The sequence below is a fragment of the Rhinoderma darwinii genome, chromosome 5 (assembly GCF_050947455.1).
Source record: "Rhinoderma darwinii isolate aRhiDar2 chromosome 5, aRhiDar2.hap1, whole genome shotgun sequence".
Taxonomy (NCBI): domain Eukaryota; kingdom Metazoa; phylum Chordata; class Amphibia; order Anura; family Rhinodermatidae; genus Rhinoderma; species Rhinoderma darwinii.
This window is the reverse complement of record NC_134691.1, coordinates 254729353-254756700: the sequence shown is the minus strand read 5'-3', so window position 1 is coordinate 254756700 and position 27348 is coordinate 254729353. Positions and strand designations below refer to the sequence as shown.

Genomic DNA, 27348 nt, shown 5'->3' with positions numbered 1-27348 from the left:
GGGGATGATGAAAGAGACTGTCAGCAGTATTGGGTGGTGATTCTGGAGGAGACTGTCAGCAAGATTGTATGGTGATGCGTCCCCACCCAATCTTGCTGACCGTCTCCTCCAGCGTCACCATACAATCTTGCTGACAGCGATGCTGGAGGAGACTGTCAGCAGTATTGGGTGGTGATCCTGGAGGAGACTGTCAGCAGGATGGAGGGATAAAGACATTTAGCAGTAGAGGCATGTAAAATGCGCAAAAAAAACGTGTCAAATACACACCGTGTGAACCCGTCAACTGAAAAGTCACTCACTTCACTTTCATCATTCTAAGGGTATGTTCACACACAGTGTTTTCAGACGTTTTTTGGTCTGTAAACGTCCCGAAAAACGGCTGAAAAATCAGAAGCAGAACGCCTCCAAACATTTGCCCATTGGTTTCAATGGGAAACACGGCGTTCTGTTCCGACAGGGCATTTTTTTTACGCGGCCATTTTCCAAAAACGGAACGTAAAAAGATGCCCGCCAAAAAGAAGTGCAGGTCACTTCTTGGGATGTTTTTTGGAGTCGTTTCTCATTGACTCTATAGAAAAACAGCTCCAAAAACGGCCGTAAAAAACGCTGCCAAAAACAGGAGTTTGATTAAAAAATGGCTGAAAATCAGGAGCTGTTTTCCCTTTGTTTAGTAAGCGTGTGAACATACCCTTAGCCTTTTGGTGTGTCCTATAGCTTTCAATAATCACACCCAAAATGGCAGCCAGACACTGCTTAGCAATTTGAAGACACCTTTTCCTGGCTTGTGGGAGGGGGGGGGTGAGATTCCCTCCCACATTTACGGCAGCTGTGAGTCAGGTTGCTTTGCCTTATTCACCCTGCTGTAAATCTGGGAAGTGCTCCCTCTGGTGGCCAACATAGGAAAACATGTCAAATTATTATTTAATTTTTAATACTTTCCCCCATGTGGAAGAAAAAAAAAATGCCGCAAAAAAAAATAAAAAAAAATAAAAAGAAGTAACTTACTTAAAGAAAAAAAAAATAAAAAGTTTAATTCGCGACACATTCCCTTTAAGTGTGTGAGCAAGATGGAGCTTATGAGGAAATGATAAAATGCATCTCCTTACCCTTCTGCTCTGCCAACTGCCACAGTTCATGTGCTGCTTGTGCAGAAAGCGCCATTGGATACTCTACAAGAACATGCTTACCAGCCTCCAGGAAGCTCCTTTAAAAAAAATAAAAAAAAATTACCGATAATAAAGATCTATAAATATATTTTATGTATCATATCAACTTCGTCATGAACAGAACCAGAACTCAATGACAGTTTTGAAAGAAAATGTGTTCATAAAAATCATAATATACATATTTAATAATAAATAATATCTAATTTACTTCTGGAACCCTTATCAGGCCTATTCTTCTAAGATCTGCCAGGGTATGTCTTGAGCAATAATACTAGGCAAACATGGCAGCAGCACTTATTTTTTGGGGTTTTTATACAATAAATAAAGCTTAATATTCGTAATGATTTAGAAGTTATTCAACAACAAAATATACATTGCGTTCCTATTTATTGCAAATTTCTAGATCTTTATTTGCCATCAGTGAATCGGAAGATTCTTGTTCCTATCCAGAAGTTGAAGACCCGTACGGACCTAATATTTCTCACAGCTGAGAGTTTGCTACATTTGTATCTAATCTAGGGAATCCCATGTGAGGGTCTAATAACACTGCGTTTGCCTAGTACGTTTAGTGTACGCTCCCGACACATATGCCGAACACGTCCATGGGCCTGATGGATGCCAAAAGTGTGTCCTTTAAACCCTTAGAGAGTCTCTGTCACCAGATTTTGCAACCCCTATCTGCTATTGCAGCAGATAGGCGCTGCAATGTAGATTACAGTAAAGTTTTTATTTTTAAAAAACGAGCATTTTTGGCCAAGTTATGACCATTTTTGTAGTTATGCAAATGAGGCTTGCAAAAGTCCAAGTGGGTGTGTTTAAAGTAAAAGTCCAAGTGGGCGTGTATTATGTGCGTACATCGGGGCGTTTTTAATACATTTACTAGCTGGGCGTTCTGACGAGAAGTATCATCCACTTCTCTTCAGAACGCCCAGCTTCTGGCAGTGCAGACACAGCCGTGTTCTCGAGAGATCACGCTGTGTCGTCACTCACAGGTCCTGCATCGTGTCAGACGAGCGAAGACACATCGGCACCAGAGGCTACAGTTGATTCTGCAGCAGCATCAGCGTTTGCAGGTAAGTAGATACATCGACTTACCTGCTAACGCCGATGCTGCTGCAGAATCAACTGAAGCCTCTGGTGCCGGTGTCCTCGCTCGTCTGACACGATGCAGGACCTGTGAGTGACGTCACAGCGTGATCTCTCGAGAACACGGCTGTTTCTGCACTGCCCAGAAGCTGGGCGTTCTGAAGAGAAGTGGCTGATACTTCTCATCAGAGCGCCCAGCTAGTAAAAGTATTAAAAACGCCCCGATGTACGCACATAATACACGCCCACTTGGACTTTTGCAAGCCTCATTTGCATAACTACAAAAATGGTCATAACTTGGCCAAAAATGCTCGTTTTTAAAAAATAAAAACGTTACTGTAATCTACATTGCAGCGCCTATCTGCTGCAATAGCAGATAGGGGTTGCAAAATCTGGTGACAGAGCCTCTTTAAGGACGCAGCCTAGTTTTGGCCTTAAGGCTCAGAGCCCATTTTTCAAATCTGACATATTTCACTTTATGTGGTAATAACGTCGCAATGCTTAAACCTACCCAAGCGATTCTGAGATTGTTTTCTCGTGACACATTGGGCTTCATGTTCGTGGTAAAATTTGGTCGATATATTCAGTGTTTATTGGTGAAAAATTGCAAAATGTAGAGAAAATTTTGAAAAAATTGCGTTTTTCAGAATTGAAATGCATCTGCTTGTAAAACAGATGGTTATACCCCCCAAAATAGTTACTAGTTCACATTTCCCATATGTCTACTTTAGATTGGCATCGTTTTTTAAACATTTTATTTTTCTTGGACGTTACAAGGCTTAGAACATAAACAGCAATTTCTCATATTTTTAAGAAAATTTCAAAAGCCTTTTTTTTAAGGTACCTCTTGAGTTCTGAAGTGGCTTTGTGGGGCGTATGTATTAGAAACCCGGATAAAACACCCCATTTTAAAAACTAGACCCCTCAAAGTCTTCAAAACAGCATTTAGAAAGTTTTTTAACCCTTCAGGCATTTCACAGGAATTAAAGCAAAGTGGAGGTGAAATTTGCAAATTTCATTTTTCTTGCTGAATTTCAATTTTATTCATTTATTTTTCTGTAACACAGAAGGTTTTACCAGAGAAACACTACTAAATATGTATTGTCCAGATTCTGTAGTTTTTATAAATGTCCCACATGTGGCCCTACTGCGCTCGTGGACTAAAACAAAAGCCCTAGAAGCAAAGAAGCACCTAGTGCATTTTGAGGCCTCTTTTTTATTAGAATATATTTTAGGCAGCATGCCAGGTTTGAAGAGGTGTTGAGGTGCCAAAACAGTTGGAATCCCCCAATAGTGACCCCATTTTGGAAACTACACCCCTCAAGGAATTCATTTATGGTTGTTGTTACCATTTTGACCACACAGTTTTTTCACAGCACGTGTTTGAATTGGGCTGTGAAATGAAAAAAATGTCATTTTTTTCAATTTATATGTAATTTTTTATCAAAATTTCTTATTTTCACAGGGAACAAAATACTCAATTTTGTTGCCCAATTTCTCCTGAGTGCAGCAATACCCCATTTGTGGTAATAAACTGCCGTTTGGGCCCATGGGAGGCCTCAGAAGGGAAGGAGCGCTGTGTGTTCTTTAGAGTGCAGATTTTGCTGGATTGGTTTTCGGGTGCCATGTCGCATTTGCAGAGCCCCAGAGGTATCAAAGCAATGGAAACCCACCAGAAGTGACCCCATTTTGGAAACTACACCCCTCAAGGAATTCATTTATGGGTGTTGTGACCATTTAAACCCCATAGTTTTTTCACAGAACTTATTTGAATTGGGCTGGGAATGAAAACAAAAATTATTTTTTTCAAATAATATGTAGTTTTGGCTGAAAAATTCTTATTTTCACAAGAAACAAAATACCCCATTCTGTTGCGCAATTTGTTCTGAGTGCCGCAATACCCCATTTGTTGTGATAAACTGCCGTTTGGGCCCATGGGAGGGCTCAGAAGGAAAGGATCACCATTTGGCCTACTGGGGATTTTCTAGTGCGAAGTCATGTATGCAGAAGCACCTGAGGTACCAGTACAGTTGAAACCCACAAGAAGTGACCCCGTTTTAATAACTACACCCTTAAGGCATTCATCTAGAGGTGTAGTGAGCATTTTGACCAGAGACCTACACCCCATAAACTGTAATGTGGGTTCTCCCGGGTATGGCAATACCCTACATGTGGCGGTTATCAGCTGCCTGGACACACAGCAGGGCTCAGAGGGGAAAGACGAGGGGGGATAAGCTGTGCGGAGTGCATCAGGGTAAGTAAAATTGGGGTAAATTATAAACCAAGGGATGTATGATAAATTTTAAAACTGACTTTCATACAGAGCTCTTGTTATTCGGGACACGTGTCACATTGATATATTGTGTCATCCCTTATCGCCCTCTTATAGCAGACTTTGCACCTCTTTTGACTTTTTCCCTTCTTGCCAGTTTGGGGAACTTCTCCTGGAAAGTGTTGCCGCCTTGGTACGATGCGTGTGGCCCCGCTTCCAGAAGTACTGGGTGCCCCCCCTTCTTGGTCCCTAAAGATTAGGTTCTTGATAATCACCTCTTGAAATTCCAGGAAAGTTCCCGTCTGGCCTGCACATCGACGTAGCACGTACGCATTGTACAATGCCATCTGTATGATGTGCCCGGCCAGCTTCTTATACCACACCGCATGGCGCTGTAGGGCTTCAGGATTTGATCTTACAAGTCCATCCCTCCCATGTACCTATTGTAGTCCAGGATGCAGTCTGGTTTGGGGGTGGCCTTCCCTTCATATAGCCTAAACCTGTAGGTATACCCGGATGCACTCTCGCAGCTTATACATCTTCACGCCATACCTTGCCCTCTTACCCGGCAGGTACTCGCGGAATTGAACCCTCCCTTTAAAATGTACCAGGGACTCATCAATAGAAATACACTTCTCGGGGGTGAATGCTTGGGAAAACCGGGCACTGGAACGGTCTAATAGGGGTCTCCGTTTATACAAACGGTCAAAACTGGGGTCATCTCGGGGTGGGCACGGCTCATTATCAGTATAATGTAAGAAGCGAAGTATTGCTTCATTTATTTATTTTTTTAGGTTCCAGTTCAGTTCTGAAGTTGCTTTGAGGGGCCCATATATTAGAAACCCCTATCAAACACCCCATTTTAGAAACTAGACCCCTCAAAGTATTCACAAAAGCATTTAGAAAGTTTATGAACCCTTTAGGTGTTTCACAGAAATTTAGAGCAAAGTAGAGGTGAAATTTACATTTTTTTTTTTGTCAGAAAATCCTCTTTATACCATTTTTTTTATAACACAAAAGGATTTATCGCAGAAATGCAACTTAATACGTATTGCCCAGATTCTGCAGTTTTGAGAAATATCCCACATGTGGCCCTAGTGCGGTAATGGACTGAAGCACCGACCTCCGAAGCAAAGGAGCACCTAGTGGATTTTGAGGCCTCTTTTTTATTAGGCACCATGTCCGGTTTGAAGAGGTCTTGTGGTGCCAAAACATTGGGAACCCCCCAAAAGTGACCCCAATTTGGAAACTAGACCCCTTGAGGAATCCATTGTAGTTTTCTTGGGGTGCATGCTGCTTTTTGATCAGTTTTTATTCTATTTTTAGGTGGCGTGGTGACTAATAAACAGCAATTCTACTATTGTCTTTTTATTCTTTTTTTTTTTTACTGCGTGCACCGTGCGCTATAAATGACATATTCACTTTATTCTGCGGGGCGATACGATTACGGCGATACCGGATGTTTATAGTTTTTTTTGTCTTATGGCGTTTGCACAATAAAATACGTTTTGTAAACAATCATTCCCTTTTTGTGTTACCAAATTCTAAGAGCCATAACGTTTTTATTTTTCCATCAAGAAAGCCGTGCGAGGACTTATTTTTTGCGTAACGAACTGTAGTTTCGATCAGTACCATTTTTCGGTACATGCGACTTTTTGATCTCTTTTTATTCCATTTTTTGGGAGGTGAAGTGACCAAACAATTGTGATTGTGGTACGGTTTATTATTATTTTCCTTTACGGCGTTCATCGTGCGGGATAAATAACGAAATAGTTTTGTAGTTCAGGCCGTTACGGACGCGGCGATACCAATTATGTATAGTTTATTTGTTTGTTTATATATTTTTATTAATAATAAATGACTGATAAGGGAAAAAGGGGGATTTTTACTTTTAATACTTTTAAAACTTTTATTTTCTTATTTTTAAACATCTTTTTTTAACTTTTTTTTTACTGTATTACTTTGTCCCACTAGGGGACTTGAGGGCAGGAGGCCCTGATCGCTAGTCTAATACACTGCACTACATGCGTAGTGCAGTGTATTAGAACTGTCAGCTACTCACTGACAGCAAGCATAGTGGGTCCTGACTTTGTCAGGACCCACTAGGCTTCCGTCGATGGCATAGCCGGACGCCATTGTTTGGTGTCTGGTTGCCATAGTCACCATCGCCGGCCGCTATCGCGTAGCAGGCCGGCGATGGCAGCTTAACCCCTAAAAAGCCGCGATCTCTATAGAACGCGGCTTTTAAGGGGTTAATCAGCGGGGACACAGCGATCGGTCCCCGCTGTAGGAGCTGTGACAGCTGCTGAACAAGACAGCAGCTGTCACAGCTCCTGTATGTGTCGGTAGGACGGCCGAAACGGCCGTTACTCCCGAGACGTACTATTAGGTCATGGAGCGCGAACGATACAGCTGCCATGACCTAATAGTACGTCCAGGAGCAGGAAGGGGTTAAGAATCTGTAAGATGGTTTACTTCAGGATTCCTTTTATTTGCTGGATAGAAACGCGCAGCCTGCTGACTTTTCTTACGCAGCAATGCAAAAAACACAAAAACCTATACAGCAGTATACATCTTACAATGTGAGTCTATGCGTGGGATTTGCAACCTGTGCAGTGTGACTAGGTGAACAGTTTGGATGCGAGGAAAATACATTTTATCAACACGAATACAATGTAGCAAACTATCAGAAGAATTGTGCTGCAGATATATTCAACTCAGATGATTGTCAAGTGTGGAGAGCTCCAGGTCGGAGAATATGCCGATTACCTGATGCTTTGCTCATGGTTTTGATTGTCCGTACAAATGAAAGCAGCATTAACCTCATTACTCTGGAGCGCCTCCTCCAGGCTGATTTGCTTCACACCATTATACTGACCAAGATCCCTCCTGAGGTGGAAAAGAAAATTATTATTAGTGCAAGCTAGAAGAACAAACAAAATGCATAAACAAAGGCAAGAGGGGAAAAAAGACATGTTGCTTTAACATATTAGGTGAGGGTTCACCTCTGCTTACAGATTAAAGAGCATCTGTCACCTGACAAAGCTTTACTAAGCAGTCCCGAGAGTGTGTGTGAGTGTGTGAGTGTGAGTGTGTGTGCGTGTAAACGTGAGCCGTCTCAGCACTCCACTCTAGCAGAGAGGGCTTATGTGGCTCCATGCTTTTGCTCATAACCAAATGAGTGAACAGAGAGCAGATAGGGACGCGCTCTCTCTATTCCAGGAATAAAGAAAATTGGGAAGAGAGCACCTTAAATTAATTTTACCCCCTTCTCCGCTATTACTCAAAATCACTTAAAGAGGCTCTGTCACCAGATTATAAGTGCCCTATCTCCTACATAGTCTGATCGGCGCTGTAATGTAGATAACGATTATTTTGAAAAACGATCATTTTTGAGCAAGTTATGAGCAATTTTAGATTTATGCTAATTAGTTTCTTAACCCCTTGCGTACCTTCGCCGTAATAGTACGTCGCTGGCCACTTAATCCAGCGTACCTTCGCCGTACTATTACGGCGCAGGAATAAACTGTCACTATGTGAAATCACATAGTGACATAACAGCGGCGGCAGCTGTCATTGACAGCTAACCGTCTCTGCTTCCGGCCTGGGGACCAATTAGCAGTCCCCAATGCCGGCGATTGCTGTGATTGGTCAGTCTCTGAAGACTGACCAATCACAGCCGTCTGCAGGAGAAAGCTCCTGTCACTTTCTCTGATCTCCTCACTTCTGTGAGATACGTGAGGAGATCAGAGAAAGCGGTGTAAAAAAAACAAACACTATTTTTATTAACCCCTTCCCGAAAATGTGCTCGCTCCATCTTCATCGGATGTCGGCTGTAATATACAGCCGACATCCCACTGCAACTACAGCGATCACTGTCCTCTCCGATCGCTGTAGTTTAACCCCTTAAATGCCGCTGTCAATAGCGACAGCGGAATTTAAGTGATTGATACAGAGCTTCCTGGTTGCCAGGTACGGGAGCCTATTAGGTCCTGCCCAAGGCAGGATGTAATAGGCTCAACTGTCAGTTGTAAAGTGACAGTTACAATACACTGCACTACATCAGTACATACAGAAGTAGTGCAGTGTATTGTACAGGGGATCAGAAGATCAGATCTTCCAGTCCCCTAGTATGTGTAAAATAAAAAGTTAAAAAAAAAGTTAAAAAAAGTTTTCGATAAATAAATAAATACAAGTTTTACGTAATAAAAACAATAATCGCCTTGTTTCCCTGATCAAGCCCTTTATAATTAGAAAAAAAATGAAAAAAGACAAAAACTAGACATAATAGGTATCGCCGCGTTCGTATTGGCCTGACCTAAAAAAATATCATATTATTTATCCCGCACGGTGAACACCGTAAAAAAAATACCATAAAAAACAATGGCAGAATTTCCTTTTTTGGTCATGTTGTTTCCAAAAAAATGGAATAAAAAGTGATCAAAAAGTCGCGTGTAGCCAAACATGGTACCAATAAAAACTACAGTGTGTCACGCAAAAAACAAGCACTCACAAAGCTCCGTCGACAAAAAAATAAAAAAAGTTATGACTCTCAGGATATGGTGACACCAAAACATTTTATTTAGAAAAAAGTGTTGTTTTTTTTGTAAAAGTAGTAAAACATGTAAAAACTATATAAATTTGGTATTGCCATAATCGTATCAAACCGCAGAATAAAGTAAACATGTTGTTTATACTGCACAGAGAACGGCGGTAAAAAATTATAAAAAAAATAGTGAAAGAATTTCTGGTATTTGGTCTCCTCACCTCAGAAAAAATGGAATAAAAACTGATCAAATTATCGCATGTATCCCAAAATGATACTAATAAAAACGACAGCTCATACCATGAAAATCAAGCACTCACAAAGCTCGTCAACGGAAAAATAAAAAGTTCTGACTCTTGGAACGCAATAATGCAAAACGACGGCCCAGACTAATTTATATGTGCAGCAGTTCTTCACCTAAAACCCCACGTCATCATTTGCAGCCCCCACTGGTAGACCCTGTAAATGCAGCGAAAACGATTACATTTTGGGGTCTGTGCTACATATGGGGCTAGTGAAGAAGTCAAAGATTAGGCAATACTGGAGTGCGGATATTTTGTACAACACCACAGACACCCTTTAGAAGTGCGACTCCTGCACCCAATAATCCGGCCCGTGCATGAATGATTGGTTCAAAGCGTACGTCACTATCCAGGGATAATTAATTTTATTATTCATTCTCCCCATTATTACATCATCCTATTATGACCTATTGCACTCCGCCCACCTTACATATACCCTGATGTACTCCACATAGCTTACATATACCCTGATGTACTCCACATAGCTTACATATACCCTGATGCACTCCGCGCAGCTTACATATACCCTGATGTACTCCGCCCAGCTTACATATACCCTGATGTACTCCGCACAGCTTACATATACCCTGATGTACTCCGCCCAGTTTACATATATCCTGATGTACTCCACATAGCTTACATATACCCTAATGTACTCCACATAGCTTACATATACCCTGATGTACTCCGCACAGCTTACATATACCCTGATGTACTCCGCCCAGTTTACATATATCCTGATGTACTCCACATAGCTTACATATACCCTGATGTACTCCACATAGCTTACATATACCCTGATGCACTCCGCACAGATTACATATACCCTGATGCACTCCGCACAGCTTACATATACCCTGATGTACTCCACATAGCTTACATATACCCTGATGTACTCCACATAGCTTACATATACCCTGATGTACTCCACATAGCTTACATATACCCTGATGTACTCCACATAGCTTACATATACCCTGATGTACTCCACATAGCTTACATATACCCTGATGTACTCCGCCCAGCTTACATATACCCTGATGTACTCCGCCCAGCTTACATATACCCTGATGTACTCCGCACAGCGTACATATGCCCTGATGTACTCCGCACAGCGTACATATGCCCTGATGTACTCCGCCCAGCGTACATATGCCCTGATGTACTCCGCCCAGCGTACATATGCCCTGATGTACTCCGCCCAGCGTACATATACCCTGATGTACTCCGCCCAGCTTACATATACCCTGATGTACTCCGCCCAGCTTACATATACCCTGATGTACTCCGCCCAGCTTACATATACCCTGATGTACTCCGCCCAGCTTACATATACCCTGATGTACTCCGTCCAGCTTACATATACCCTGATGTACTCCGTCCAGCTTACATATACCCTGATGTACTCCGTCCAGCTTACATATACCCTGATGTACTCTGCCCAGCTTACATATACCCTGATGTACTCCGCCCAGCTTACATATACCCTGATGTACTCCACACAGCTTACATATACCCTGATGTACTCCTCACATATTACATATACCCTGATGTACTCCGCACAGCTTACATATACCCTGATGTACTCCACCCAGCTTACATATACCCTGATGTACTCCACCCAGCTTACATATACCCTGATGTACTCCGCCCAGCTTACATATACCCTGATGCACTCCGCACAGCTTACATATACCCTGATGTACTCCGCACAGCTTACATATACCCTGATACACTCCGCCCAGCTTACATATGCCCCCACATTATAAACTGAAACACCAGTAAAACACTAAACAAAACTACTACCAAGCAAAATCTGCACTCCAAAAGCCAAATGGCGCTCCTTCTGGGCCTGGCAGTGTGCCCAAACAGCAGTTTATGACCACATATGGGGTATTACCGTACTCTGGAGAACCGCTTAACAATTTATGGGGCGTATGTCTCCAGTGGTACAAGCTGGGCCCAACGCATTGGGCACTGAAATAGCATATATGTGGAAAATGTCAATTTTCAATCTGCAACATCCACTGTGCACTAATTTCTGCAAAACCTTTGGGGGTTAAAATGCTCACTACACTTCTAGATGAATTCCTTGAGGGGTGTAGTTTCCTAAATGGGGTCACTTCTCGGGAGTTTTCACTGTACTGGTACCTCAGCGCAATGCAACATGGCGTCAAAAACAAAATTTTGTAAAATCTCCACTCCAAAAACGAAATTGCACTTTTTCCGTTTAGACCCTTGCCGTATGTCCAAATAGCCGTTTACAACCACATATGGGGTATTTCCGTACTCAGGAGAAATTGTGTAACACATTTTGGGGTGTCTTTTCTCCTGTATTCCTTGTGGAAATGAAAAATTCTGAGCTAAAGCTGCAGGTTATTGGAAAAAAAAAATGTTTTCATTTTCACGGACCAATTCTAATAAAATCTATAAAAAACCTGAGGGCTCAAAATGCTCACTACACCTCTAATTTAATTCTTTCAGGGGTATAGTCTCCAAATTGGGATCACATCTGGGGAATTTCTACTGTACTGGTACTTCAGGGACTCTGCAAATGCGACATGGCCCCCAGAAACCAATTCAGCAAAATCTGAGCTGCAAAATCCAAATGGTGCTCCGTCCCTTCTGAGCCCTGCCGTGGGTCCAAACAGCAGTTTATTACCACATATGGGGTATTGCCGTAATCAGGAGAAATTGCTTTACAAATGTTGAGGTGCTTTTTCTCCTTTATTCCTTATAAAAATTAGAAAATTCTGTGTTTTTTCCAAAAAAAAGTCTCTTTTCATCTTCACAGACTAATTCCAATAAATTCAGCAAAAAACCTGTGGTGTCAAAATGCTAACTATACCACTAGAAAAATTCCTTGAGGGGTATAGTTTCCAAAATGGGGTCACTTTTGGGGGGATTCCACTGTTTAGGTCCCTCCAGGGCGTTGCAAACGTGACACGGCACTGAAAACCATTCCAGTAAAATCAGAGCTCCAAAATCCAAATGGGGGTCCTTCCCTTCTGAGCCCTGCTGTGGGTCCAAACAGCAGTTTATTACCACATATGGGGTATTTCCGTAATCGCGAGAAATTGCTTTACAAATGTTGGGGTGCTTTCTCTCCTTTATTTCTTGCAAAAATTAGAAATTTTTACGTTTTTCCAGAAAAAAAAAGTAGATTTTCATTTTCACAGACTAACTCCAGAAAATATAGCAAAATACCTGTGGGGTCAAAATGCTAACTATACCCCTAGATAAATTCCCTGAGGGGTGTAGTTTAAAATATGGGGGTCACTTTTGGGGGTTTCCACTGTTTTGGCACCACAAGACCTCTTCAAACCGGATATGGTGCATAAAATATATTCTGAAAAAAGGAGGCCACAAAATCCAAGAGGTGCTACTTTGCTTCTGAGGCCTGTGTTTCAGTCCATTAGCGCACTAGGGCCACATGTGGGATATTTCTAAAAACTGCAGAATCTGGGCAATAAATATTGAGTTGCGTTTCTCAGGTAAAACCTTCCGTGGTACAGAAGAAAATGTATTACATATGAATTTTGTAAAAAAAAATGAAATTTGAAAATTTCACCTCTACTTTCCTTCAATTCCTGTAAAACGCCTAAAGGGTTGAAACACTTTCTGAATGCCGTTTTGGATACTTTGAGGGGTACAGTTTTCAAAATGGGGTGTTTTATGGGGGTTTCTAATATATAGGGCACTCAAAACCACTTCAGAACTGAACTCGTCCCTGAAAAAATAGCTTTTTGAAATTTTCTTAAAAATGAGAAATTGCTGCTAAAGTTCTAAGCCTTGTAACATCCTCGAAAAATAAAAGTACGTTCAAAAAACGATGCAAACATAAAGTAGACATATGGGAGATGTTAATTGGTAACTATTTTGTGTGGTATTACTATCTGTTTTAAAAGCAGATACATTTAAAATTGGAAAAATCATAATTTCTTCATATTTTCACTAAATGTTGGTGTTTTTCACCAAATTTTTGCACTAAACTAAAGTACAATATGTCACGAGAAAACAATCTCAGAATCAATTGGATAGGTAAAAGCATTCCGGAGTTATTACCACATAAAGTGATACATGTCAGATTAGAAAAAATGGGTCTGGTCCTCAAGGCCAAAATGAGCTGGGTACTCAAGGGGTTAATAGACAGCTGGGTGTGTTTTTACTTTTTACCAGCTGGGCGTTGTGAAGAGAAGTGTATGACGCTGACCAATCAGTGACCAATCAGCGTCCTACACTTCGCATTGTTCCAGCCCAGCGTGATTGTGCAGTGAAAGAAGCTGGGCTTGAACAATGAGAAGTGTACGAGGCTGATTGGTCACTGATTGGTCACTGATTGGTCAGCGTCATACACTTCTCTTCACAATGCCCAGCTGGTAAAAAGTAAAAACACACCCAGCTGTCTATTAAGAAACTAATTAGCATAAATCTAAAATTGCTCATAACTTGCTCAAAAATGATAGTTTTTCAAAATAAAAAACACTTATCTATATTACAGCGCCGATCAGATTATGTAGGAGAGAGGGCACTTATCTGGTGACAGAGCCTCTTTAAAGAGGACCAAAAAGATCACCTATCCACAGGATAGAAGATAGTCATCTGATCTCTGGGACGCACACAGATTGTGAGAACAGGGGTTCCAAACCACCAGATCCCCCTCACGGTGAGAAGGTTAACCCTTTCCTGTCACAGCCATTTTTGGGGATTTTCGTTTTCACTTTTTCCTCCCCACCTTCCAAAAGCCATAACATTTCGTCGATAAAGCCATATGAGGGCTTGTTTTTTGCGGGGCGAGCTGTAGTTTCTATTGGTACCATGTTGGGCTACATGAGACTTTTTCATCACTTTTTATAAAAAAAATGTGTGGGATATGAAGTGACCAAAAAACAGATTCTTGCGGTTTAATTTCTTTACAGCATCCACCGCGTGGGTTAAATAATGGTATATTGTGATAGTTCAGTCTTTCACTGATGCGACGATACCAAGTTTGTTCATTTTTGACATTACTTTAAAGATAGGACATTTTTAATTTTTTTTAGACTACTAAAAACTTTATTCAATTTTTTATTTTTACGTTTCATTAGTCCCCCTAGGGGACTTGAACCGGCAATTGTTATACTAATGTATTGAAGTATATTGTCATTTTTACAGACTCCAGCTGGGCTTAACAGATGAAGAAAGGCAGCCCTGGGGGCCTTAATTAGGTCCCTGGGCTGCCATGACAACCATCGGCAACCCCAACTCCACCCGATCGCGTTGTAGGGGCGCCGATTGAGCTGTTGGAGGGGGCCACCCCTCTTTTGAATGCCTCAGATGCTTTGAACTGGATTGATCACAGCATTTAAGGGGTTAAACGGCCAGGAACAGAGCAATCACTGTTCCTGGGCATTCGTCCCGGGTGTCAGCTGTAATACACAGTTGACACCCGCTGTGTACGGATCGGGCTCAGCGGGTGAGCCCACTCCAAACATCACGCCCTGCACCACCGTGTGCTATTACAATGTGGTGCAGGAACAGGTTAAATAGAGCATGAGCCTGTAGCTCTGTTCAATGTTTATATAACTGACGGAAAGAGTCGGGCGCTTGGCTTATTCCGTCATTCCCATAAAACTTTGAATGGAGCGTCAAGGCGCATACTTGACTGCCTCTCAATTCACTGTCCTCCTCACTGCGATCGGTTGAGGTCCCAGAGGTGGGCCCTCAGTGTTAAAAAAAATTGTTACCTGGATATGTGATAATTTTTTATCATGGGAATGCCCTTATAAAATATAGGCAATAGGAGTGTATTAGAAATTGCTGTACATGTCATGTTTATTTACAGACAAGCTCTTGCATTTTGGTTTCCCTACATTATATTCTATTATAATAGAAAAACATGCTGCCTTCTTTGCGTTATTTTTTCTAATCGTATTATGCACTTATAACTGCTGGAGGCCAATACAGAACAGCAGCCAATGTGACAGTATGGTGACCACCATCTCTGTGCTTAGGTTTCAGTGTTCTGCGATGGTCACCTTGCTAGGGGGAGAAGTATATCTATATGCCTACAGTTATCAGCGGAATCGTACATTTACTTTGCCGTCAACACGGAGACGACAGCAACAATGAAACTGACCGAGACACAAAGCCTTGAAGTTTCAGACTTTCTGATGGGCTGGACTGTAGAGGGTTAAGCAGGTCTCTTATCCGCACAGAGCCAGCAATGCCAATTCCAACAACCACTGCACCAAACATTGTGCCACTCTGCAAAACAGAAAAATCATGTTAGTTGTTGGAAATCAGTATAATTATAATATATACACATACACACACCTATACTTTAATGAGATTGCAATATAGAGAGGCTTGGAAGAAGTCATCCAAACACTAACAGTTTCACCCCACTAGATGGCAATGTTGCGCTTTCATTTTCCGTTATGACATGAAGGTTGCCACTCATTGAAATACAACCAGCACTCGAGGTTGGCAATTTGTGTTTTTTTTTTGTTTTGTTTTTTTAAAACGTGGCAAATTAGGTGCTGCATAAGGCTGGGTTTACATATCAGTCAAAATCCACTTTTTTGCCACGAACCACGGCAAAAAATGCATTTTGGCCACAATGCGAAGACCCAGCCTAATGAAAAGTTCTGCAATATTGTACAAAAGGCAGTACCTAAATAACAATATATAAGTTCAGTGATACATTATACCCAACAGTTGTTACAACTAGAGCTACCCCAGTGTGGAATACAAGTTTTCTATTCCAAATTTAACTGGATCTGGAAAAGCTTTCTCCTCCTCACTATTAGTTTGTCAAATAACGTCAAGCACTATTCTCATTTTAACCATGTCACACGCTTGAGGGCACAGAATAAAAACGAATTGTGTTCAAATTTACAACGAAGGCTGCTGTGGTAAACTGTACAGGTGGTTCTAAGGATGAGATGTATATTTAGCTATCCATAAACATATCCTACGTAAACTAGCCATAGAGCCACCTATAGTGACAAGTAAAAGCACTTAAAGGATGTGATCCCCATTAAAAATGGAATTATATATAGAATTAATCTATATAAAAAGTTGCATGATGTTAGAAATGCATTGCTTATATTATTCTGATCCTGAATTATAGCCCGGAGCTGCATTCACAGTTCTGCTGGTTGCTAATGAAAACGGTCAGCAAGCTTGTCGTCGGACAGATCCCTCTTAGCTACTATAGTGCAGTGGGGCATTCAAGAAATTCAAAGAACTAGAACAAGCTTGTTGTAGACATTCAGCCAGCAGTGGACGAATTGTAAATGCTGCTCTATAATGAATGAAAACTCAGTACAAGAGAAAGCAATGTACAGGGTGGGCCATTTATATGGATACACCTAAATAAAATGGGAATGGTTGGTGATATTAACTTCCTGTTTGTGGCACATTAGTATATGGGAGGGGGGAAACTTTTCAAGCTGGGTGTTGACCATGGCGGCCATTTTGAAGTCGGCCATTTTGTATCCAACTTTAGTTTTTTCAATGGGAAGAGGGTCATGTGACACCAAACTTAGAGAATTTCACAAGAAAAACAATGGTGCCTAGATATTAGTCAAAGGGACGTGCACTGCAGCTTAGAAATTGACAATATTCCTATTGTATGATTTTCACAAACTCATCTTACAGTGGGAATAGAGAAAAAAATAAAAGTAAATTGAGTAGTTTCTATCATATATATATTGGGTGAGGATGTTGTGTCCAAGGCGCAGAGGAGTTTTTTTTTTACTCAGCGGCTTTTCTCTCTCTTACAAAATACAACCAAACTCTATGATACGCGCCAAACCTCATTTCTCTCCTTCTTTCCAATTACTTATTTCATTTTGACGATAGAAGCAACAACAGGTAAGTGTTACTGGACATGGTGGACAATCGAGTTGGAGCGTAGGATTTTCGGGTGGGAGTGGTCGAGTGGTGGATATTCGAGTAGGAGTGGTGGAGAAGAGCGGGACGGGGAAAGCCAGAGGTGGTGAAGAGGGAGAAAGCACGATGAGGCTAATAATTGTCCATAGAGGCTAAAAAACGCCCAAAGAGGCGTAACTGCTCCAAGGCGTGAAACAACCTTAAAAGGCGTAATTATTTTAAAGAGTATAATTGCCTTAAAGGGTGTAATTGCACTAAGAAAATGCCGCCAAAAATAAAAAATTTGTCCGAAGATGAATAAGCGCAGAAGAATCAGAACAACAACTATGAGTGCAGAGGAACGCCATGAACAACGAGAAACCAATTCCCAAAACGAGGCATTAAGAAGGCAAAACCAATAGCGAACCCATGTAACAGGTTTTCTATACGACTATACTAGTTACATCATGTGTGGCTAGTTTATACAAGTGGGAGAAAATGATAACTTTTTATGTATTGTGAGGGAGGAAGAACTGCTGGGATAGGCTTTTCTTGTCTTTATTTAGCAAGCTGGGTGCTCCGCATGACTGGTATAGATAAAGGAAAAGTAGTCACACCCGAAACACATGGCCTCAGCCACTTCCCCGCCGTTTCGTTTTTACAAATAACATGTAGGAGATTGGGGGTTATATAGAAATTTGTCATTAGCCATTTGCCTGGTGTTCTAATATTTAAAGTGTTCACACATTGAAGGAGATCAATTAAAAGTTTCGATTTGAATGTCCTTTATTATTTAGAACGTTCACTAGATATTCAGTGATATAATATTATAGGGTGAGCTAAATCAACAAACGATTTATTTCAGTGAAGCGAAGTATCCTGATGTGACTCACAAACACAGCGAGATGCAAGTGCTAACGTAAAAGGATCCATAAATAATTACTGGCAGCTAACAAGTGGAATTAATCCAATATACAGCAGAATACCAGGTTCCCCCGAGGTCCTTCCTCTAGGGGTTCTAGAGAATATGGTAAATAATAGTGCAAATATAGTTCTAAGGGCTTGTTTACACTAAGTAACTTGTCCCTTCTGTGTGTACATGGACGTTACTGTAGTGAAAGCAGCTTCTCATGGGCCCGGAGGCTAAGGGAGCACTCAGGTGCAGGAAGGACGTTCCTTTTTGTAGAAGAAAATCACTTTAGTGGCTTTCTGCTTTCTAGAATTACTTTGTGGTAGGGCTGGGCAATTGTAAAAAAAACAGAAACCGAAATTTAGCGCAGATAACCAATTATCTTGCGCATTTTGGTTTTCTAATTTTTTTCCCCCCCCTTTTCAAATGCATCCGAGTCCTCAGGATGCAGATACAGTTGAATCCTATAATAGAGCAAGGAGCCGTCAGTTCCCTGCTCTACTATTCACTGCATAACGGCAGCCGTTCACGTTCAGCGCACACAGGCGGTCTGCGCTGGGCTTCTGGTATATACCGGCGTTCCAGGCGTCTTTACTTTTTGTTTAGCTTCAATGCCCGCTTGCCACGGCGAGTGGACATTGCCCATCCCAATTGTATACAGACAGATTATGGGGGTTATATACAGGGTTGGTGACGGGCTGGTTTATACAGGGATGATGGGGTTCCCTGTATATTACCCCCATCATCCCTGTATATAACCCCATCAACCTTGTATAGAACAGATTTTTAGTTACAGAAACTCCTGTAACAATTCTGCCACATGTGAACATACTGCTTGGAGACCAAGCAATCGTGTTGTAGGATGCATGAACTTATAAGTCAGTGACCATTGTGCCATATACATACATAAAGCATATCCCCCTATTATTAAGATGTATTCTCCTTCATCTGAACTAGAGTGATAGGAATAGGAGATCTGGATTTACTGGATCATCCGATGCATTATTTACAGCGTTATAAGCTGCAGCAGCTGGCACACTGGAGAACGGGGATTTTGCACACAGCCGTTTAAAACTCAGAAAATAAATGCAATTATTTCTTAAATTGTCACTAACTTTCTACAAGCTTTTCATAAATCATCATACCTCTCAACTTTGAAGTATACAAAAGAAGGACAACTAATGCGGCGCACGAAGCAGCGAAATTTTTCCTGTTAAGCCACGCCTCTAAACCCGTCCACAGCCATCCCTTTCAGCCCACACCGTATCATGCTCCCATAGTGCCTCCCCACAGTATAATGCCCCCATAGCTGCCCCCCACAGTATAATGCCCCCATAATGTCCATTACACAGTATAATGATGCCATATAGCCCATCACACAGTATAAAGGCCCCATAGTACCCATCGCACAGTATTAAGCCCCATAGTGCTCATCACACCGTATAATGCCCCCGTAGCTGCCCCCACATAGTATAAAACCCCCATAGCTACCTACACAGTATAATGCCCACATAGCTGCCTACACACAGTATAATGCCCCCATAGCTGCCTTACAGAGTATAATGCCCCCACAGCTGCCTCACAGAGTATAATGCCCCTATACAGTTTAATACCCACAGCTGTCCCCATACCCTGTATAACGCCCCTCTAGTGCTTAATGCAATAAAATATATACTGACCTTACCCCGTTCCCACGACAAGTAGAGGAGATCTCTCTGTAGATCTCCTCTGGTCTTTGCTCTGTGTGCCACAGCGCAGACAGGCACGATGACGTTACTAACCCGCGACTGTATGGCCGGTGTTGCATAGTAAATGGTGGAGCAGGGAGCTGATGGCTGCAGATACAGCTCAAACTGGTACATACCCTCGGCCGCGCAGGACAGCGGTACACCATTCAGAACTGTCCCACTGGATCCGGGATGCTTAGGAGGTATGAATCAATAGTACAAGCGTATATAAGAAACTTTGCATTATATCTTCTTAGAGAAAAAATAAATGCCTCTTTCTCCACTGATCAGTCTCCTCTTCTTCTGCCTTCCTTAGGCTCCATGCACACGAGCGTAATTTTTACCTGTAATTACGGATGAAATTAGAGACCCATTCATTTCTATTGGCCACGGACACCTTTCCGTATATTTACGGATGTGTGTCCGGGCCATAGAAATGTATGGGCGCTACCGCAACAAATGTGTATCCGTAGATGTCGGATCAGTATTTGCTGACAGTAAAAACCCTTACGGTCGTGTGCATGATGCTTTACTATTTTCTCACTTTAAATTTACTGCTAAATCCTTCTCCTCAAGACCAGACGGACTCTGAGCTTGCTGAGGGATCAGGTTACAGCTGCCTATAGAAGTCTATGTAGAGGGGGAGGAGCGGAGCATAGTGAGATACTAGGAAGCTGCTGCAGCGTCTGTCTAAGTGTTCTATCTTATCCCAGTGCTGGATTCACAGATACATTACTGTTGTATAATCTCATCCATGCTACTGCAGCTTCCATATAAGTGATAGACATAGGAGACAGGATTCTCCCCTACTTCTGTGTGCAGTGTATAGAAGACATGATAGCAGATAGACTCTACCCACTACTTCAGAGACAACTGAGAATAACAGAAAGCGCCTGCAGAGGGGAAAACTGCTAAATAATTCAGAATACGTCATAGAATGGTCAGAAATAGTGTTATTCCTCATGTACACACAAATGACAGCTCATTCTGAAAGTCACGCGTTTAATGATTCCACAATGTCAGGACAAATTATTCAAATCTCCAACTGGTCTCAGAAGAAGGATGAATTATAAACCGGCAGTGGTAACACCATTGCTTTTTCTTGCACAAAGATAGTTGGAAAAATCTACAAATCTAAGATCGGATCATCTATTCAACAGTCTGACAGCTAGGTTTATAATGCCCGAAGGGTCCATGCACACGGCTAAGCCAAGTGCACAGACCACCCTGTGCGGCAGCAGTATTAGGTCAGCGTCACAGACTCGTAGACACTCCGTGTGCCTTTAGTATGGTGCCTCTGCAAGGCAATTCTTCTAGAAAGAAAAATGCCACTATTTATTTATTATCAAGTAAGGCCTCATGCACACTTCAGTTTTTTCCTTCAGGGTGCTATCCGTTTTTGTCACTGATCGCACCCTGAACCCATTCATTTCAATGGCCCCATGCACACTTCAGTTATTTAAACGGATCCGTTGTTCCGTTCCGTGCAAAGTAGAGCATGTCCTACTTTGCTCAGTGATTCAGTGACTGTGTGGCCCATAGAAGTCAATGGGTCAGTGAAAAAAAAAACGGATGGCACACGGAAGGCTTCCGTGTGCCGTCCGTTTTTGACGGATCCGTTGCCATAGCAACGGCTGGGTGAGCAAAAGTTCAGACTCACAGACTACAGTAAACATTCATTCCTGAAGATAGGCTCATATTTTCACTCCAAAAACACCCAAAAAAGCAAAGTAAGCCAAGCAGAGTAATCTCAAACTGTGATCTCTATGCTCTGAAAGCTGCAGAAAACAGCACCAAAAACTTCTTGTAACCTTTCTATGGGTGTTTCCTGGGACATGTGACAGGTTCAAATGAAGTTCACATCCGTTTTTTTTAAACGGAAAAACGGAAGCAAAACGTCCGTGCAAAACGGAAACAAAAACGGACACACGGATCCGTCAAAAACGGCCGAGAAAACGGTGATGGAAGTGTGCATGAGGCCTAATCCATATGAATCTGGGAGGAGTACAAAAAATAAAGACTCCATATTATATTCTTCATATGGGTTTATTCACAAGTGGAGGATTTGTTGCAGAAATTTCTGAAACTGAAAAGAAGTTCTATACATGTGAATTAGGTCGTTTCTGCAGTAAGTGCATGGATTTCTGAAAGCCCCATTCACATAAATGAATCAGTCTCAGTAACGAATGCAATAAATCTTCCACCTGTAAATATATATATATATTTTTGGAATGCTGAAATATTGGACAGTCAGAAAAGTTTATAAAAATTTACTTTATAAGGCTGAAATCACACATGCAGTTTGAGTTGCAAATTTTTTAGCCAAAAATATAAATTCTTCCTTTATACATCCCATTTCTTTTTATTCCATTCCGGAATTTGGCTAAAAAAAAACGGCATCAAAAACTGCACATGTGAATCCAGCCAAAGTGTGGAGAACGTCAAAGAAGAAAGCCTAGAACAAAATATGCCACAATAACGGGGTTAAAATAAGAATCCACGTATTGCTTTTCTCACCTTAGTCCTTTGCTTCTGATTTAGGGAAATTCAAGATTACAATCCAATTCTGTTAGAAACAAGTGCCAGATTATCAGGTTTTCCGGATTATCGAATGCTGGTTTAAAGTTATTATACAGCAGAAGTCCTCATGTACACTGCAAAATCATGTGCGTGGAGCCTGTACAAAGGGATTAAACGGAGAGGTCACTGTATATCAAAGTATGTTAAATAATAAAACTAAAACCAATCCTACTCAATATGATGGATGCGGTTATCGGACATTTCACACTGGCTCACAGTTGGGTTTTTCTGGCTAATTGAAATCATGTGGTTAGACAATTTACAAAACAGTATTAAAACTGCTGACTGTGAAATCTAGGTAGTTCATCTCATCAGATACTGAAAACACAAGAATGTTTCCATTCAACGACAGCAAGCAGATAACGTCACTTTGGTGAATTTAAAAAAAAAAGTATATTGTAAAGTTATATAACTTTTCACTGTCCTATGATTAAACTTCATTTATATGAAAAATAAAAAAAATCATTCAAAGACCGGATTTTGACATTTCCCACCATGTCTATATGTGCCCAAAACACCCGGGTATAACCTCTTCTAACTACGTCCTCCAGTGAGGTCAGGGCTATGGTAAGGTCAGTACAAAGAGCGCAGCGCTCCACTCACCTCCCCCGCCTTGAACGATCAGCCGGCAGTCACTGTCCAGCTCTGAGATGAAACTCGGGAGCGTGCAATAGGAGCCAAGCCCATTCACCACAGTGCGCGTCCCCGCCTGACGCATGTCAGCCTCCAGCTAAGCGACACTTACTCGGACATGACAAAAGAACTCTGATTGGATACTGGTTACATGTCGTTATCAAACTGCGCACACTTTTCTCCGCCATTTTTCTTTTGGGAAGGATAGCTGTATAAGCAATTGTATTCTTCTAATCCGTTAGTCCTTGAGACTGATTATTTTTGTACTAAACGGAGAGAGTTCTAATGTTAAATACAGACTGTAGTATACGTGAAACATAATATAGGTCGCATCATTATAAATTTGTATCAATGCGCTATTAGTATAATTTACAGGTATGCTCGGTGTATTGGTCAATAAACGGAAAAGTGAGCTGGTATTTCGAGTTTACTATTATGTAAGCATGCTCTTCTGCCGTGTTGCCCTTATCAGCAATGGCTGAACTGTACTTGTTTGTATATTAAGCTGCGACCTACAAGGAAGCGCTGGGAGCTTGAGCGTGTACACAGTGAGTGGTCCTGCTGCTATGGGTCATGTAGTTGCTCTCTTGAATGCATGGTGATGGTTATGGGGCACTTACTGATTTCATCCATGTAGAAATATAATAACTGGGTGTCATGCATATAGAAGAAGTAAAATGCGGGCTATAGTAGAGAATTCTCCAGGAAGACGTTCATTTCATCAAGTTATTCACATTTGTCTGCTTTTAAAGTGCAGCTAAACGTTTGACAAACTTCTGACATGTCATTGTGACGTGTCAGAAGTTTGGATTGCTGGGGGTCCGAGCACGGAGACCCCATCAATCGCTAGAACAAAGCAGCTGAAGATCTCGTGTGAGCGCTCAGCCGCTTCGTGTCTGTTCGGCTTTTTCCAGAAATAAATGTATCGGAGGACGGGCTCAATGGAAAGTCTATGAGCCCCTACTCCGATACATCGGCTTTCCCGAAAAAGCGAACAGACACGAAGTTGCTGAGCGCTCACACGAGCGCTTCAGCTGCTTTGTTCTAGCGATTGGTGGGGTCTCAGTGCTCGGACCCCCACCAATCCAAACTTCTGACATGTCACTATGGCATGTCAGAAGTTTGTGAAAGTTTAGCTACACTTTAACCCTTTAATGACCAGCCTATTTTAAACCTTTAAAGAGCCTCTGTCACCACATAATAAGTGGCCTATCTCCTATATAAGAAGATCGGCGCTATAGTGTAGGTGACAGTAATGCTTTTTATTTAGAAAAACTATCTATTTTAAACCACTTTATGAGCGATTTTTAGCTTTATGCTAATGAGTTACTTAATGCCCAAGTGGCCGTGTTACAAGCAGCACATGCATTGGCGTGTGATGCCAGACAGTGCTGCTTGTTATATGGGTTGGTTGTGGAGACAACATTAGGTATTTAAAACCTAACATTGGACAATGCCATATAAATTTATACCTACATGCATTGCTTTCTTTGATTGTTAGGCTGCTGTAGTTATACTTTCATGGATTGTTTCATGTAATAGTGGGGGAGAATGACTTCCTTGACCTCATGTGGCCTTAGAATGCACACTGCATGTACATCTATGTAATTCACTTTACATCCATTGCCCCCTCTATGACGCTATTTTTTCCATGTCACTGTTTGGTGTCCATCTATACTGTGGTAATCATCTCTATATTTTAACTTGTATGTTTGTTGTTTTGTCATTAATTAATACATTTATACCTTTTTAACAATTTTTTGGTGTGTCAGACTAGGATTATTAGGTTTATTATGGGCCTATGTGCCCCTCTTCCTCAATACAATACATATTATTATGGGTTTATACTCATCATTTAGATTAGGGGATTTTGGTTGTTCTCCATATAGGCATAGCAACCCCTATTTTTATATCTACAGTGCTGCTTAATGCCCCTAAATACTATACTGCTTAAATAATAGCATCCCTAAAAATAATGCCATAACTATATTCAGGACAATGACCCTAAACATACTGCTAATGCTACACTAAAGTGGTCTAAGGGGAAACATTTAAAGCCTTTGAACGGCCGAGTCAAAGTCCAGACCTCAATCCAATTGACAATCTGTGGCATGACGTGAAGACTCATGTACACAAACACAACCCATATAACATGAAGGAGTTTGAGCAGTTTTGTCTGGAAGAATGGGCAAAAATCCCAGTGTCTAGATGTGGTAAGTTAACCCCTAGGCGCACCAGGACGCAATTGTACGTCCATGTGGCCAGTGTCTTAGCGCACAGGGACGTACAGTTACTGCGTGGTTCCCGGTGCACACTGTCAGCGACAGTGTGCATCGGGAACTCCCGCGGGAGGCCAGCTGTCCCTGACAGCTGACACTCCACTGTATGCCGATTAGCGGCTTATTTCCGCTGATTTCGGCAATTAACCCCTTGCAATCACTGCATTCAGGGGTTTCTAGCGCTTTGGCAGACCTCACAATGAAATCGCGAGGTTTGCAGATGGCTAGCATGGCGATTGGAGGCCAAGTAATGGCCTCCGTGTCTGCCATGTACGGAAGCTTATCAGGACCAGCCTCCTGATAGACTTCCTGTCAGAGTGACAGGACGTCCCTACCGTTCGCGATGCACACTGTCGATGACGGTGTCGGCGACAGTGTGCATCGTGTACCGGGAGGTCAGCTGTCCCTGACAGCTGACAGTCCACTGTTGCCGATCAGCGGCTCATTGCTGCTAATTTCGGCAATTAACCCGTTACATGCGGGGCTCGATTGTGATCTCCGCATGTAGGGGGTTTGTAGCACATCAGCAGCCCCCATGTAAGCTGCTGATGCTTGTGATGGCACCCGGGGGCCAGACAACGGCCTCCAGGTCTGCCATGTATGGAAGCCTATGAGGACCATCCTCTGGCTGGTCCTCATAGACTAACTGTCAGAGTGACTGTGACGTCACACTGACAGTTGGAATACGTTACACTACCTAGGTAGTGTAATGTATTCTAGCAGCGATCAGAGCTGCAGGTAAAAAAAGAAAGTGTCAAAAGTAAAGAAAAAATTAAAATAAAAAGTTTATAAAAATGTTTTACAAAAGTGTAAAAATAAAAGTTGTTTTTTTCCTATAATAAGTCTGTTATTATAGGGAAAAAATGAAACCGTTAAAAAACAGTACACATATTTGGTATCACCGCGTTCGTAACTACCCAATCTATAAAACTATTATGTTATTTTTACCGCACGGTGAACGCCGCAAATAAAATAATTAAAACAATGCCAGAATCACTATTTTTTGGTCACCACTCCTCCCAAAATATAGAATAAAAAGTGATCAAAAAGTCGCATGTACCCGAAAATAGTACCCATAAAAACTACAACTCGTCCCGCAAAAAACAAGCCCTTACACCGCATTTTTGACTGAAAAATAAAAGAGTTACGGCTCAGAATATGGTGACAGAAAATAAATTATTTTATAAAGAAGTGATTTTAATGCGCAAACGCTGCAAAACATAAAAAAAACTATATACATATGGTATCGCCGTAATCGTACCGACCCGCAGAATAAAGTAAAATTGTCATTTATAGCGCATTATGAACACCATAAGAAATAAAGAATTTAAAATGCCAAAATCACTGTTTTCAGTCACCAAAGCTCTAAATAAAATGTAATAAAAAGTGATCAAAAAGTTGCATGTACCAAAAAATGATACCAATAAAAACTACAGCTCGTCCTGCCAAAAATAAGCCCTCACACCGCTCAATTCATGGAAAAATAAAAAAGTTATGGCGTTTGGAAGGCGGGGAGGGAAAAACTAAAATGGAAAAGCAAAAAAGGATCAGTCCTGCAAAGGTTAATTAATTTCTATTAAAAAAATTAATTATTACCACATGTGGGGTATTGTCATACTCGGGAGAGATTGTGTTACAAATTTAAGGCACTTTTTCTCCTTTTATCTCTTGTGAAAATGAAAAAAAATTAAATTTTAGTGGTCAAAATTGTATATTTATACCACATATAGGGTACTCCCGTAATCGTTGGGGTGCATTTTCTTCTTTATTCCTCATAAATATTAAAAATGTCTGTTATTTCAGAAAAAAAGTAGATTTTCATTTTCACAGACTAAGGGGGGATTCACACGAGCGTGTATTCGGTCCGTGCGGGCCGCGTGGTTTTCACGCGCCACGCACAGACCAATACAAGTCTATGGGCAGTACAGACAGTCCGTGCTTTTAGCGCAGCGTTTGTCAGCTGCGCAAAAAGCGCGACAGGTTCAATATC

General features: G+C 41.5%; 2 protein-coding genes across 5 annotated transcripts in view; one reads left to right on the top strand and one right to left on the bottom strand.

Moving 5' to 3' along the window:
• The window catches only part of BLVRA (biliverdin reductase A), a 34890-nt gene extending 11082 nt beyond the window's left edge, over nucleotides 1-23808 (bottom strand). Inside the window, exons 1-6 of the mRNA XM_075827055.1 lie at nucleotides 23700-23808; nucleotides 23050-23345; nucleotides 22384-22543; nucleotides 15491-15618; nucleotides 7294-7413; nucleotides 1107-1204 (exon numbers count right to left, since the gene is read on the bottom strand). Coding sequence (XP_075683170.1) covers nucleotides 1107-1204; nucleotides 7294-7413; nucleotides 15491-15609 — 337 coding nt within the window. The 5' untranslated portion in view covers nucleotides 15610-15618; nucleotides 22384-22543; nucleotides 23050-23345; nucleotides 23700-23808. The remainder of the gene's footprint in view (nucleotides 1-1106; nucleotides 1205-7293; nucleotides 7414-15490; nucleotides 15619-22383; nucleotides 22544-23049; nucleotides 23346-23699) is intronic.
• Nucleotides 23526-27348, top strand: part of COA1 (cytochrome c oxidase assembly factor 1) — a 149591-nt gene continuing 145768 nt past the window's right edge. For 2 of the 4 annotated variants that reach the window (XM_075827059.1, XM_075827060.1), the window contains exon 1: nucleotides 23538-23627. The gene's annotated coding sequence lies outside the window, so the exon portion shown is untranslated. Of the gene's footprint in view, nucleotides 23628-27348 lie in introns of all 4 variants that reach the window. The other 2 variants (XM_075827058.1, XM_075827057.1) reach the window with 2 other exon arrangements.